Source organism: Ranitomeya variabilis, chromosome 1, assembly GCF_051348905.1.
Source record: "Ranitomeya variabilis isolate aRanVar5 chromosome 1, aRanVar5.hap1, whole genome shotgun sequence".
Taxonomy (NCBI): Eukaryota; Metazoa; Chordata; class Amphibia; order Anura; family Dendrobatidae; genus Ranitomeya; species Ranitomeya variabilis.
Window position 1 is genome coordinate 1157581294 of NC_135232.1, and position 13407 is coordinate 1157594700.

At 43.0% G+C, this 13407-nt stretch overlaps 1 protein-coding gene across 1 annotated transcript in view; it reads left to right on the plus strand.

The window, feature by feature from the left end:
* The window catches only part of LOC143801145 (vomeronasal type-2 receptor 26-like), a 70067-nt gene extending 56998 nt beyond the window's left edge, over positions 1 to 13069 (plus strand). The window contains exons 3-5 of the mRNA XM_077281229.1: positions 6313 to 6436; positions 11958 to 12779; positions 13032 to 13069. Of these exons, the coding sequence (XP_077137344.1) occupies positions 6313 to 6436; positions 11958 to 12779; positions 13032 to 13069 (984 nt within the window). The remainder of the gene's footprint in view (positions 1 to 6312; positions 6437 to 11957; positions 12780 to 13031) is intronic.
* Positions 13070 to 13407: the final 338 nt, after the last annotated feature.

The following is a 13407-nucleotide window of genomic DNA, read 5'->3' on the forward strand; positions in this document are numbered from 1 at the left end:
CAGAGGCCTATTATACTGTTTCTATTCAGTGGAAATTGATGCCACTTTTGTGGTGTAAGCAATATTTTTTGGAAATATGGAGAATTCAAGTTGGGTCTCCTTCACATGTATTTCCTGTAGAAATAGGGCTCCAAGACCGGCAGGCCTGCACTTACATTCACTCAACTACCTATATTACTTTTCTTACATTTTTCTTCCAATATTACTATATGAAACTGATGTTTGTCCCATCTGAGTGTGGCTGGAAAAAAAAATAAATAAATTTGGGGGTGTTACATGTGGTTCCACAGCTCCCAGTAAACAAAGCTTACACCGCTCCCTTAACCACCATATCCTCATTGACGCTTCAATTCCAAGCTGTAAATGCTGGGCCAGACCCTGATACCTCATGCGTGGCCCATGGCCGACTGCTGCTGTGCCATTTTCAAATTTCTACTGTGGCTCAATTGATGCCACTTTTCATGGAGTCTGCCCCTATTTGAGCTGTTTGGGAAGCTTTTTGTTACCCCTTAAGGTGTTGTGTATACTTTTGATTTGGTCTCCCATTGAATTTAATGAGGTTCAGGTACATTTGGCGAACATGTTCGGCGAACGTCTAAATGTACGACGAGTCAAAACCAAATCTTAATAGGTTCGCTCATCTCTACTACTCAGTCACTGCTATCCCCTCATCTGTCAGTAATTAGTTTTGGAAGAACTTTTCCTTTGCCAATTATCGATTAACCACTTCTGCCAAAGTAACTCTTTATTATTTCATTTTGATTCATCCTCGCCTTCAAAGATGCACAACTTTTTATTTTTTGTCAATAAAATTGTATTTTAAAAAGAACATTAATTTACATTGCATTTATCAAAATATGGAAAAATAATCTTTTGTGTGGTAAAATAGTAAAAGTATAAAAAAGGAAGATTATTTGGGGTATTTCGTTACTGTGCAGTACGATTTTCTGCCTTTTGTGGTTCACTACGCTTACACCAAACCAGACTTTATGTTTTCTTACGGTTTTCTTGAAACAAACTTTTGTTAGAGCCATTATAGTCTAAAATCCATAACTTGTATTTTTAACAAATGGAGCTACATAAGGAATTGTTTTTTCCCCGAGCATTTTTCCTCAAAGTTGGCAATATTCTGGCACAATTTGGTAAATGATCGAATTTCCTATGCTTCTGTTAGGACTTTGGCTAGGATAGTAGTGCTTTATGATGAGCAGGCAGAACATGTTTTATGAGGGGAGAGCGTGGGCAGAGGCCAGAGGAGCGGTGGACTGTCATTTTCTTTACTTTTATTTTTTAATTAACTTAATGTGTGTAGATTCTGATAGCCAACTAGGGCACATAAACCACATTGCTCATCACTATATATATACTGTATATATATATATATATATATATATATATATATATACACTCACTGGCCACTTTATTAGGTACACCATGCTAGTAACGGGTTGGACCCCCTTTTGCCTTCAGAACTGCCTCAATTCTTCGTGGCATAGATTCAACAAGGTGCTGGAAGCATTCCTCAGAGATTTTGGTCCATATTGACATGATGGCATCACACAGTTGCCGCAGATTTGTCGGCTGCACATCCCAAAGATGCTCCATACAAGGCAGGATGGATCCATGCTTTCATGTTGTTTACGCCAAATTCTGACCCTACCATCCGAATGTCGCAGCAGAAATCGAGACTCATCAGACCAAGCAACGTTTTCCAATCTTCTACTGTCCAATTTCGATGAGCTTGTGCAAATTGTAGCCTCAGTTTCCTGTTCTTAGCTGAAAGGAGTGGTACCCGGTGTGGTCTTCTGCTGCTGTAGCCCATCTGCCTCAAAGTTCGACGCACTGTGCGTTCAGAGATGCTCTTAGGCCTACCTTGGTTGTAACGGGTGGCGATTTGAGTCACTGTTGCCTTTCTATCAGCTCGAACCAGTCTGCCTATTCTCCTCTGACCTCTGGCATCAACAAGGCATTTCCGCCCACAGAACTGCCGCTCACTGGATTTTTTTTCTTTTTCGGACCATTCTCTGTAAACCCTAGAGATGGTTGTGCGTGAAAATCCCAGTAGATCAGCAGTTTCTGAAATACTCAGACCAGCCCTTCTGGCACCAACAACCATGCCACGTTCAAAGGCACTCAAATCACCTTTCTTCCCCATACTGATGCTCGGTTTGAACTGCAGGAGATTGTCTTGACCATGTCTACATGCCTAAATGCACTGAGTTGCCGCCATGTGATTGGCTGATTAGAAATTAAGTGTTAACAAGAAGTTGGACAGGTGTACCTAATAAAGTGGCCAGTGAGTGTATATATATATATATACATACACACAGTACAGACCTAAAGTTTGGACACACCTTCTCATTTAAAGATTTTCCTGTATTTTCACGACTATGATAATTGTACATTCACACTGAAGGCATCAAAACTATGAATTATCACATGTGGAATTATAGACTTAACAAAAATGTTTGAAACAACTGAAAATGTCTTATATTCTAGGTTCTTCAAAGTAGCCACCTTTTGCTTTGATGACTGCTTTGCACACTCTTGGCATTCTCTTGCTGAGCTTCAAGAGGTAGTCACCAGGAATGGTCTTCCAACAATCTTGAAGGAGTTCCCAGAGATGCTTAGCACTTGTTGGCCCTTTTGCCTTCACTCTGCGGTCCAGCTCACCCCAAACCATCTCGATTGGGTTCAGGTCTGGTGACTGTGGAGGCCAGGTCATCTGGCGTAGCACCCCATCACTCTCCTTCTTGGTCAAATAGCCCTTACACAGCCTGGAGGTGTGTTTGGGGTCATTGTACTGTTGAAAAATAAATGATGGTCCAACTAAACGCAAACCGGATGGAATAGCATGCCGCTGCAAGATGCTGTGGTAGCCATGCTGGTTCAGTATGCCTTCAATTTTGAATAAATCCCCCACAGTGTCACCAGTAAAGCCCCCCCACACCACCACACCTCCTCCTCCATGCTTCACGGTGGGCACCAGGCATGTAGAGTCCATCCGTTCACCTTTTCTGCATCGCACAAAGACACGGTGGTTGGAACCAAAGATCTCAAATTTGTTCTCATCAGACCAAAGCACAGATTTCCACTGGTCTAATGTCCATTCCTTGTGTTCTTTAGCCCAAACAAGTCTCTTCTGCTTGTTGCCTGTCCTTAGCAGTGGTTTCCTGGCAGCTATTTTACCATGAAGGCCTGCTGCACAAAGTCTCCTCTTAACAGTTGTTGTAGAGATGTGTCTGCTGCTAGAACTCTGTGTGGCATTGACCTGGTCTCTAATCTGAGCTGCTGTTAACCTGCGATTGACTCGGATAAACTTATCCACAGAAGCAGAGGTGACTGTTGGTCTTCCTTTCCTGGGGCGGTCCTCATGTGAGCCAGTTTTTTTGTAGCGCTTGATGGTTTTTGCCACTGCACTTATGGACACTCATAGTTTTCCCAATTTTTCGGACTGACTGACCTTCATTTCTTAAAGCAATGATGGCCACCGGTTTTTCTTTACTTAGCTGCTTTTTTCTTGCCATAATACAAATTCTAACAGTCTATTCAGTGGGACTATCAGCTGTGTATCCACCAGACTTCTGCACAACACAACTGATGATCCCAATCCCATTTATAAGGCTAGAAATCCCACTTATTAAACCTGACAGGGCACACCTGTGAAGTGAAAACCATTCCCGGTGACTACCTCTTGAAGCTCATCAAGAGAATGCCAAGAGTGTGCAAAGCAGTCATCAAAGCAAAAGGTGGCTACTTTGAAGAACCTAGAATATAAGACATAATTTCAGTTGTTTCACAGGTTTTTTGTTAAGTATATAATTCCACATGTGATAATTCATAGTTTTGATGCCTTCAGTGTGAATGTACAATTTTCACAGTCATGAAAATACAGAAAAATCTTTAAATGAGAAGGTGTGTCCAAACTTTTGGTCTCTACTGTATATGTATATATAAATATGTACCGTATATACGCCAAGATTTTCAACACATTTTTTTGTGCTGAAAATGCCCCCCTTGGCTTATACACGAGTCAGACATCAATGCTCACCCTCCTTTGCTGGATCTCCATCCCTGCATCTCCGTTGTCCGGTCGCTGGCAGCTTCTTCCTGCGCTGAGCAGTCACATGGTAATATGTACGCGTCTCCTCTCCCATAGACGAGGAGCACATATTCATTACCTTAATGTGCGGTACCACGTGACCACTCTACACAGGAAGAAGCTGCCGGCCCTGGGACAATGGAGAAGCAGGGAAGTGCAGAGACCATGCCAAGAGGGGGTGAGTATGATGGGGGAGGGCAGGGGAGCCGAGACGAGCCATGCCTTGCATACACGGGGGAGTATGTGGGAGCCATGCAAAAATGGGGGAGTACGGGGGAGCCATACATATATGGGGGAGTAAGGATGAGTGATGCATACATGGGGGAGTATGGGGAGCCATACATACACGGGGATTACAGGGCAGCCATGCATACACGGGGGAGTACAGGGGAGCCATGCATACACGGGGGAGTACAGGGGAGCCATACATACAAGGGGGAGTACAGAGGAGCCATACATACACAGGGGAGTACAGGGGAGCCATATATACATGGGGGAGTACAGGGGAGCCATGCATGCATGGGGGAGTACAGGGGAGCCATACATACACGGGGGAGTACAGGGGAGCCATACATACAAGGGGGAGTACAGGGGAGCCATGCATGCATGGGGGAGTACGGGGGAACCATACATACACCGGGGAGTACAGGGGAGCCATACATACACGGGGGAGTACAGAGGAGCCATACATACACGGGGGAGTACAGGGGAGCCATACATACATGGGAGTTCGGGGAGCCATGCATACACGGGGGAGTACGGGGGAGCCATGCATACACGGGGGAGTACAGGGGAGCCATATATACATGGGGGAGTACAGGGGAGCCATACATACACAGGGGAGTATGGAGAAGCCATACATACACGGGGGAGTACGGGGGAGCCATACATACATGGGAGTTCGGGGAGCCATACATACACGGGGGAGTACAGAGGAGTCATGCATACTTGGGGGAGTACGGGGGAGCCATACATACATGGGAGTTCGGGGAGCCATACATACACGGGGGAGTACAGGGGATCCCTTTATACATGGGGGAGTACCTGGGAGCCATGCATACAAGGGAAGGACGCCAAGCCATGCATACAGGGGAAGCCACACATAGCAGGACAGCGATGAGGGGACAATGCATACCATGCTTATATTCGAGTCAATAAGCTTACACAGTTTTCCATGGCAAAATTAGGTGCACGGCTTATACTCGGGTCGGCTTATGCTCGAGTATATACGGTATATGTGTTTGAGGGGAACAGGGTGTGCATAATACCATATGAGGAAAACAACAATCAGTAATAAAATTACGTAGAGATCAGGAAATATATTAAAGAAAATCAGAGTTGGCAGCAAAAACAATAATAAAATAAATTAACAGTTAATACAAAAAATCATGCAGTAACAGAAATAGTGCATAGTGTGATCATCTCCATAATTGTAAGTATAATATCCAAGTGGATGGTGTGCACAAAATTTTTAAGCAAGCACAAAAAAAATGTGTTTTCTTAACTAACATCTAAATACACAGCAGCCATGATAATTGCATTAGTTCTATTATATTCAAAGCTGAACTCATATTATTTGTAATGATCAATACAATAAGAATTTCACAAACACCAGCCCCAATGGCACACCACTGATCCCCTCACAATACTCCAACACGCGTTTCGCTATCGCTTTGTCAGGGATTCCTTTTGGATCTAGATGGAGTGGCTTGTGCCATGTCTGTCGAGATAGCCCTTCTAGAGCCTGTGACATCTAACAGACTGGATAACGGAGACACAGCTGGATGAGAGCTACGGTTGTACAAATATGCAAGAGGGGCAGGGGTTTGCTTATATATAAAATCTTCCCTAAAACCCATCCTGAGTGATAATATCCATGAGGCCACTGAAAATGTAGAGTCCCTGTGGGGGAGAAGAAAATACATACCGGTAATACTGATAGGGGTTTGTTTTAGGTCTGCAAATATAATGGAACAACAGAAAATATCATCAGAAAAATAGATGAAGCAGGGAATCAGGGAAAAGTCATTTTTAGGGGACTTCAACTACCCTGATATAAATTGGGGAGCAGAGAGCTGCAGGTCCAGCAAAGGAAACTAAGAATAATAAAGATCATTAGCCTTCACTGCCGGTATAGGACCCAACAACAACTATGAAATCATAGGATGAACTTGATGGTTCAGTGTATTTTTCATCTGCATATCTCTTAGGTCCCACATTCCCAATGTAACGAGAGATGTTCTCCTGGATTTCGAAAAGCTCCTAAGGCAGGACATCAAGAATGCTGCTACGACTGCGTTGTCTGCTCTGAAGGAGAAATGTCAAATTCAACAGGTACAGAAATTCTATTAAGAATCAATATAGAAATGGAATTTTGAAATTACAGCCATGGCCAAAAGTGTCGGCACCCTTGAAATTGATCCAGAAAAAGAAGTATTTCTCCCAGAAAATGATTGCAATGACACATGTTTTGTTATATGCATTGTTTATTTCCTTTTTGTGTATTGAGAGAACACAAAAACACAGATAAAAAAGGCAAGTTGGACATAATTTCACACTAAACCCCAAAAATGGGAAGGGCATCAGTGTCAGCGCAAACTCTACGTTGACTTTTGAATGAAATGAAACACGATGGCAGAAGACCCAGGAGGACACCACTGCTGAGACAGAGACATAAAAACAGCTACACTTCAGTTTGCCAAAATGTACACTACCGTTCCAAAGTTTAGGGTCACTTAGAAATTTCCTTATTTTTGAAAGAAAAGCCCAGTTTTTTCCAGTGAATCTAACATTAAATGAGTCAGAAATACTCTCTATACATTGTTAATGTGGTAAATGACTATTCTAGCTGCAGATGTCTGGTTTGTAATGCAATATCTTCATAGGTGTACAGAGACCCATTTCCAACAACCATCACTCCAGTGTTCTTATGGTACTTTGTGTTTGCTAACTGTGTAAGAAGGCTAGCGGATGGTTAGAAAACCCTTGAAAACCCTTGTGCAAGTATGATAGCACAGCTGAAAACAGTTTGGCTGATTAGAGAACCTATAACCTGACCTTACTTTGAGCTAGTTCAGAATCTGGAGCATTACATTTGTTGGTTCCATTAAACTCTCAAAATGGCCAGAAAAAAAAAGAACCTTCATGTGAAACTTGACAGTCTATACTTGTTCTTAGAAATGAAGGCCAAGGGGGGCGTGGCTTGCAAGGGACTGGGAGCAGACCTGTACTACAGGAGCTCCTCTTAAATCCCTTATAATAAGCGGCAATTAGCTTACATTTTGGGAAGAAACTGATGAAACTTCCATTTAAAGCATTCAAGAACTGACACAGAATGAAAAAAACGGCCTTTCAAAGGTCACAAGTGGTCCCAGGACATGTGGACTCCAACCGTGGCCATGCTGCAGGACTGCACAGTCGGGAGGACAAAAGGCTGCACTCATCGGTGCTATCAAGACTAGGACTAACTTCATCCCCAGGAGGACCTCTGAACAAATCCCCATCCACAGCGACTCCCGCATTGAAAACTACAAGGCCCTCCGGTATCCCTATTAGAAAAGAAGCTGATTGCGTGGGTAGGCCCAAAGCCGCGGCGTCGCCTAAGCTGGTGAGGCCGGGAGGAAGGAGAGGGGAGGAGACCTCATCGATAGACCCACCCATGGCTCCGCCCGCGACATGCAGCGATCCGGCCCCTGGAGGACGGAGCCGCATCCAGTCAGCGGTGAAGACATCGGGCGTGCCGGGATGCAGGAGAGGTGAGGAGACCACGCCCACAGAGCCATCCATGCCCACGATGCGCAGCGGCGCCGCTCACGGAGGACAGAGCCGCAACCATTCAGCGGTGAAGACAGGTGAGCCGATGCCTCACTCACCTAGAGCTGCAGGACTCCCGGGACCCTCAGCTTGCAGCTCACAGACTGGCGCGACATCGGGGGCCGGAACTGAAGCTGCGGTGACTCACACAATGAAGAAGCCGGGGAGAGGAGACAGGGAGGAGGCTCCGCCCATGGCTCCGCCCACAGCTAGCGGCGGTACCGCTCCCGGAGAAGAGAGGATTGCCGCAGCTGGAAATGTAAATTCAGGTGAGCGCTTAAAGCGAGCGTCACCTATCCTGAAGCCCCTTAATCACTCTGCCCTGGCCCCCCAGACCGGCACATCTCCTAAGATCACAGCGGCAGTTGCATTTGTGCCGGCGGGGAGGGGGAGCAAGGGAAGTGACGAAACTCCGCCCACTATGCACGCAGCTTACAACATGATTGCTGCATCTAGGGATGCAGGGGAAAAATCAGTTAAGAGAGTGCTAAACTATGATGCCCCAGAATTTGTGCCCCATCCCATTACTCAGAAGATGGAGGGGCTAAAAGTTGCCAGCCCAAAATCAATCTCAGCCAAACCAGAAGGTGCACTGTGTACAGGCTTCAATGTAGATAGTGCACAAGTGCAGAGCCCTAATGTTTGTTCCAACAAGGGGTGGGAAGTTCCCATCTTAGAATTACCTAATGTTGAGGAGACAAAAGCTCTCACTACAGCGGCTATAGACAAATTGATGAGCGAGTTCTGCAACAACTTTAACAGGAAATTAAAAGAAGAATTCCTATTACTAGATAAAGTTTTTTTTAATCCACCAAATTCTGGATCCACCTATTCAGACACTGCATCAGAATCATATATAAAGGAGGCGCTGTCATCTATTGCGGAAAGCTTGGGTTCCCCCTCACCTTTATCTTCTTCAAGACTGTCTCTCTGTGATCATTTTTCTTCATCTCCACATGTCTCATATGAACGCTCTGTAGCTTCTTCGGACAGTAGTGTGGAGGACTCTTCCCCTGAGGGAGGTGACCTTCCCCACTCAGATATCTTTCCAACTCTCACCATGCCCTCAGTCTTACTAGATAGTATGCAGAGAGACATAGATTCACTTAAATCTAACTTGGCGACTCTTGAGGATCATAGACGAAGAAATAACGTGAAGATTAGGGGCGTCCCGGAATTAGTGAAACCCCCTCATTTGAAAAATTACGTCCACAAAATGATCTGTAAATTCTTTCCCGACCTCTACGACCCCAACATTATAGAAAGAGCCTATAGAATTAAAAGACCTGTGAACCTCTCTTCAGATGTGCCAAGAGACATTATCGTCTCTTTTTATCCAGCCTGGGTCAGGGATAAATTGTTTAACCTCTCCACCGATCAAAGCTTTCTGCTCTCCTCATATGGCCACCTAGCATTTTTCAGAGACTTGTCTAAAGACACCTTTAAAAAGCGACGGGATTTCTCAACCATCACACGGGAGCTCCGGAGGTCCCATTTTACGTATTCATGGTCGCCTTCCTCCACTATTTTAGTGAAGTTCCTGTCTGGAACTGAACATATTGCAACGCCGGAGGAGGGTATGACCTTTCTGAAGCGACATGGTCTGAATCCTCCTAGAGACTCCTCGGGTCCTATCTGACTTGTAGTCCTATCCCATATGTAAAATAATTTTTCATTACTATGCTTATTATTCACATTTATTTTTCTTCCTAACATTTAGCCTTGATACCGAGCCAGACTTTCTGCCCACACTGTTACGGGATCACCAGGAGATGATCCCGCATACCATAAGCTACAATCTTCCGCATATCAAATTTGAGTTCATGACGGGCATTCATATTCTCATCCTACCACTTAATGGTTCCTAACTGTTAATTTAGTGACCCTATGAGTAGCATTATACTTATGCGTTATTTTGTTGTATGATAGTACTAGCTGCTTACCTAGCGACTCTCCATAGAACATTATGTTCTATGTTCTATTCGTAGCACTATATAATACGTCATTTTGTTGTATGATAATAATACTAGCTGATTACTTAGCGACTCTTCATAAAGCATCATTTAGGGCATTTTCAGATTAATATTTTACTTTAGTTTAAGCTATTATGTTATACTTAGCGACTATTCGACTGTATGCCTGTCCCCCTATTGATATAGGGGTTTATTTTTCCCTTCTTCCATGTCTCACCCTCCCTTTCCATCCTTTCCTAATTTATTCTTCCCTGTTAAAAGTTAAAATTTCCAATAAAAATTATTTGAAAAAGAAATGAAGGCCAAGAAACTGAAGATTTCCTACAACAGTGTGTACTACTTCCTTCAGAGCAGAGCACAAACAGGCTCTAACCAGAGTAGACAGAGAAGTGGGAGGCCCCGCTGCACAACTGAGCAACAAGACAAGTACATTAGAGTCTGTAGTGTGAGAAATCAACACCTCACAGGTCCTCAAATGGCAGCTTCATTAAACAGTAGACGCAAAATGTCAGTGTCAACGTCTACAGTGAAGAGGAGACTCCGGGATGCTGGCCTTCAGGGCAGAGTGGCAAAGAAAAAGCCATATCTGAGACTGGCTAATAAAAGGAAAAGATTAATATGGGCAAAAGAACACAGACATTGGACAGAGGAAGATTGGAAAAAAGTGTTATGGACAGACAAATCCAAGTTTGAGGTGTTTGGATCAGACAGAAGAACATTTGCGAGATGCAGAACAACTAAAAAGATGCGGGAAGAGTGCCTGACACCATCTGTCAAGCATGGTGGAGGTAATGTGATGGTCTGGGGCTGCTTTGGTGTTGGTAAAATGGGAGATGTGTACAAGGTAAAAGGGATTTTGAATAAGGAAGGCTATCACTCCATTTTGCAACGCCATGCCATACCCTGTGGACAGCGCTTGATTGGAGCCAATTTCATCCTACAACAGGACAATGACCCAAAGCACACTTCCAAATTATGCAAGAACTATTTAGGGAAGAAGCAGCAGTGGGTATTATATCTGTAATGGCGTGGCCAGCACAGTCACCAGATCTCAGCCCCATTGAGCTGTTGTGGGAGCAGCTTGACCGCATGTGCAAAAAGTGCCCTTCGAGCCAAACCAACTTGTGGGAGGGGCTTCTGGAAGCATGGGGTGAAATTTCTCCAGATTACTTCAGCAAATTAACTGCTAGAATGCCAAAGGTCTGCAATGCTGGAACTGCTGCAAAGGGAGCATTTTTTGACGAAAGCAAAGTTTGAAGGAGAAAATTACTATTTCAAATAAAAATCTTTTTTTCGAATCTTGTCAATGTCTGGACTAGATTTTCAATTCATTTGATTAATAAAAGTATGAGTTTTCATAGAAAACACAAAATTGTCTGGGTGACCCTAAACTTTGTAACCGTAGTGTACATAAGCCAAAATCTTTCTGCGAACGCGTCTAGTAGACAGATGAATCCAAGATAAAGCTTTCTGGTAAAGCCCATCATTCTACTGTTTACCACAAAGAGAATGAGGCCTACAAAGAAAAGAACACAGTACCTACAGCCAAATATGGTGGAGGTTCACAGATGTTTTGGGGTCGTTTTGCTGCCTCTAGCACTGAGTACCTTGACTGTGTGCAAGGCATCATGAAATCTGAAAATTGCCAAAGGTTTTTTGTCGCAATGTAGTGGCCAGTGTCAGAAAGCTGGGTTTGCGTCCTAGGTCATGAGTCTTCCAGCAGGACAATGACCTCAAACACACTTCAAGAAATGGATGAAAACAAAGAGCTGGATTGTTCTGAAGTGGCAACAATGAGTCTAGATCTAAATCCCATTAAACACTTGTGGAGAGATCTGTTCAGAGAAGGCAGTCTTCAAATATGAGAGACCTGGAACATTAAAAGGGGTAAAGGTCCTGAAATTATTCATCTTGGTAGGATTGTTTTATATGACAAAACCGTGTTATTTTATCAGCGTGTGTGTAGACTTCTTATATCCACTGTCTATGAAACTATGCTATTCTTTTTTACGGACATTGGAATATTGGGCAGCACAACTTTTTCATATGTTTTACTCTATTTCCTACAGACAGTAAGAACTGCGACAGATGTCCCGATCATGAGTGGCCGGATGAGAAGAAAGTGAAATGTGTCCCTAAATCCTATGACTTTCTATCCTATGAGGAGGATGAAATTGTAATTATTTTCATATTTGCATCTTTATTTTTTTGTATTGTTACCATGTTTATATTAGGAATTTTTATCCATTACTGGGACACCCCCATTGTGAAAGCCAACAACAGGACTGTGAGCTTCATCCTCCTGGTCTCCATCTTGCTGGGTTTTCTCTGCGTCTTCTTCTTCCTTGGTCATCCTGTGGACATCACCTGCTTACTGAGACAGACGTCATTTGGGATATTCTTCTCCATTTCTCTATCTTCTGTGCTTGCCAAAACAATCACAGTCTGCATCGCCTTCAAAGCCACCAAACCAGGCAGCATCTGGAGGAATTGGATCGGTGTGAAGACATCAAATTATGTGGTGGGGATCTGCTCCTCAGTCCAAGTTCTCATTTGCACTGCCTGGTTGTCTGTTTCTCCTCCTTATCAGGAGTTGGACATGACATCATATACTGATAGGATCATCATTCAGTGTAATGAAGGCTCAGATATCTGGTTCTACTCCATGTTGGGTTATCTGGGGCTCCTGGCAGCTGTGAGCTTTCTTCTGGCCTTCATGGTGAGGTCATTACCAGACAGCTTTAATGAGGCCAAGTACATCACCTTCAGCATGCTGGTGTTCTTCAGTGTCTGGATTTCCATGATCCCGGCTTATCTGAGCACCAGAGGGAAGAACATGGTGGCTGCGGAGATATTTGCCATATTGACCTCAAGTTCTGGAATATTAGGCTGTATATTCTTCTCAAAATGTTATAAGATATTTTTTAAATTTGAGTTAAATATAAGAAGACAAATGTAGAAAAAATAATTATTAGTATCGTATTATAAATGTGGATTTATTCATAATAACAATAAATATAAACTAGAAATAAATATATAAATTAAGAAGAAAAATATAAATTGATCAAATAAAATTCTCTTATTATAGTTATATAATTAAAGTCTTATTTTATATATTTAGTTTTTTGTCTTTTGTCTCCTAGTTTCTTGCTTTGGAGGCAACCAACCAACACATTTTTGACTATTAAATTAAGGCTATAACGTTCTAGGTATTGTTAATATCGTAATAATAATCCCCCCCATTTGAATCAGCATTAACACAGGTCTGCAAAAAAATTTTTTCCAAGAGCTGTTTTGGTTATTCCATGTAATCGTTATGTTTTTAAGTGCGCTGAATCCGAAAATGACCTCCGATTTGTCATAGGACATCACGTTTTCTGACAATTTAAGTGACTATGTTAAATAAGACAATACCTCAAAATAAATGAAAATAGACTCATAAAATTAATATTTTATTACAAATGTTTCATGAAAATCATTTTCTAACTGCAATGAGCTCACTAACACACACTAAAATCG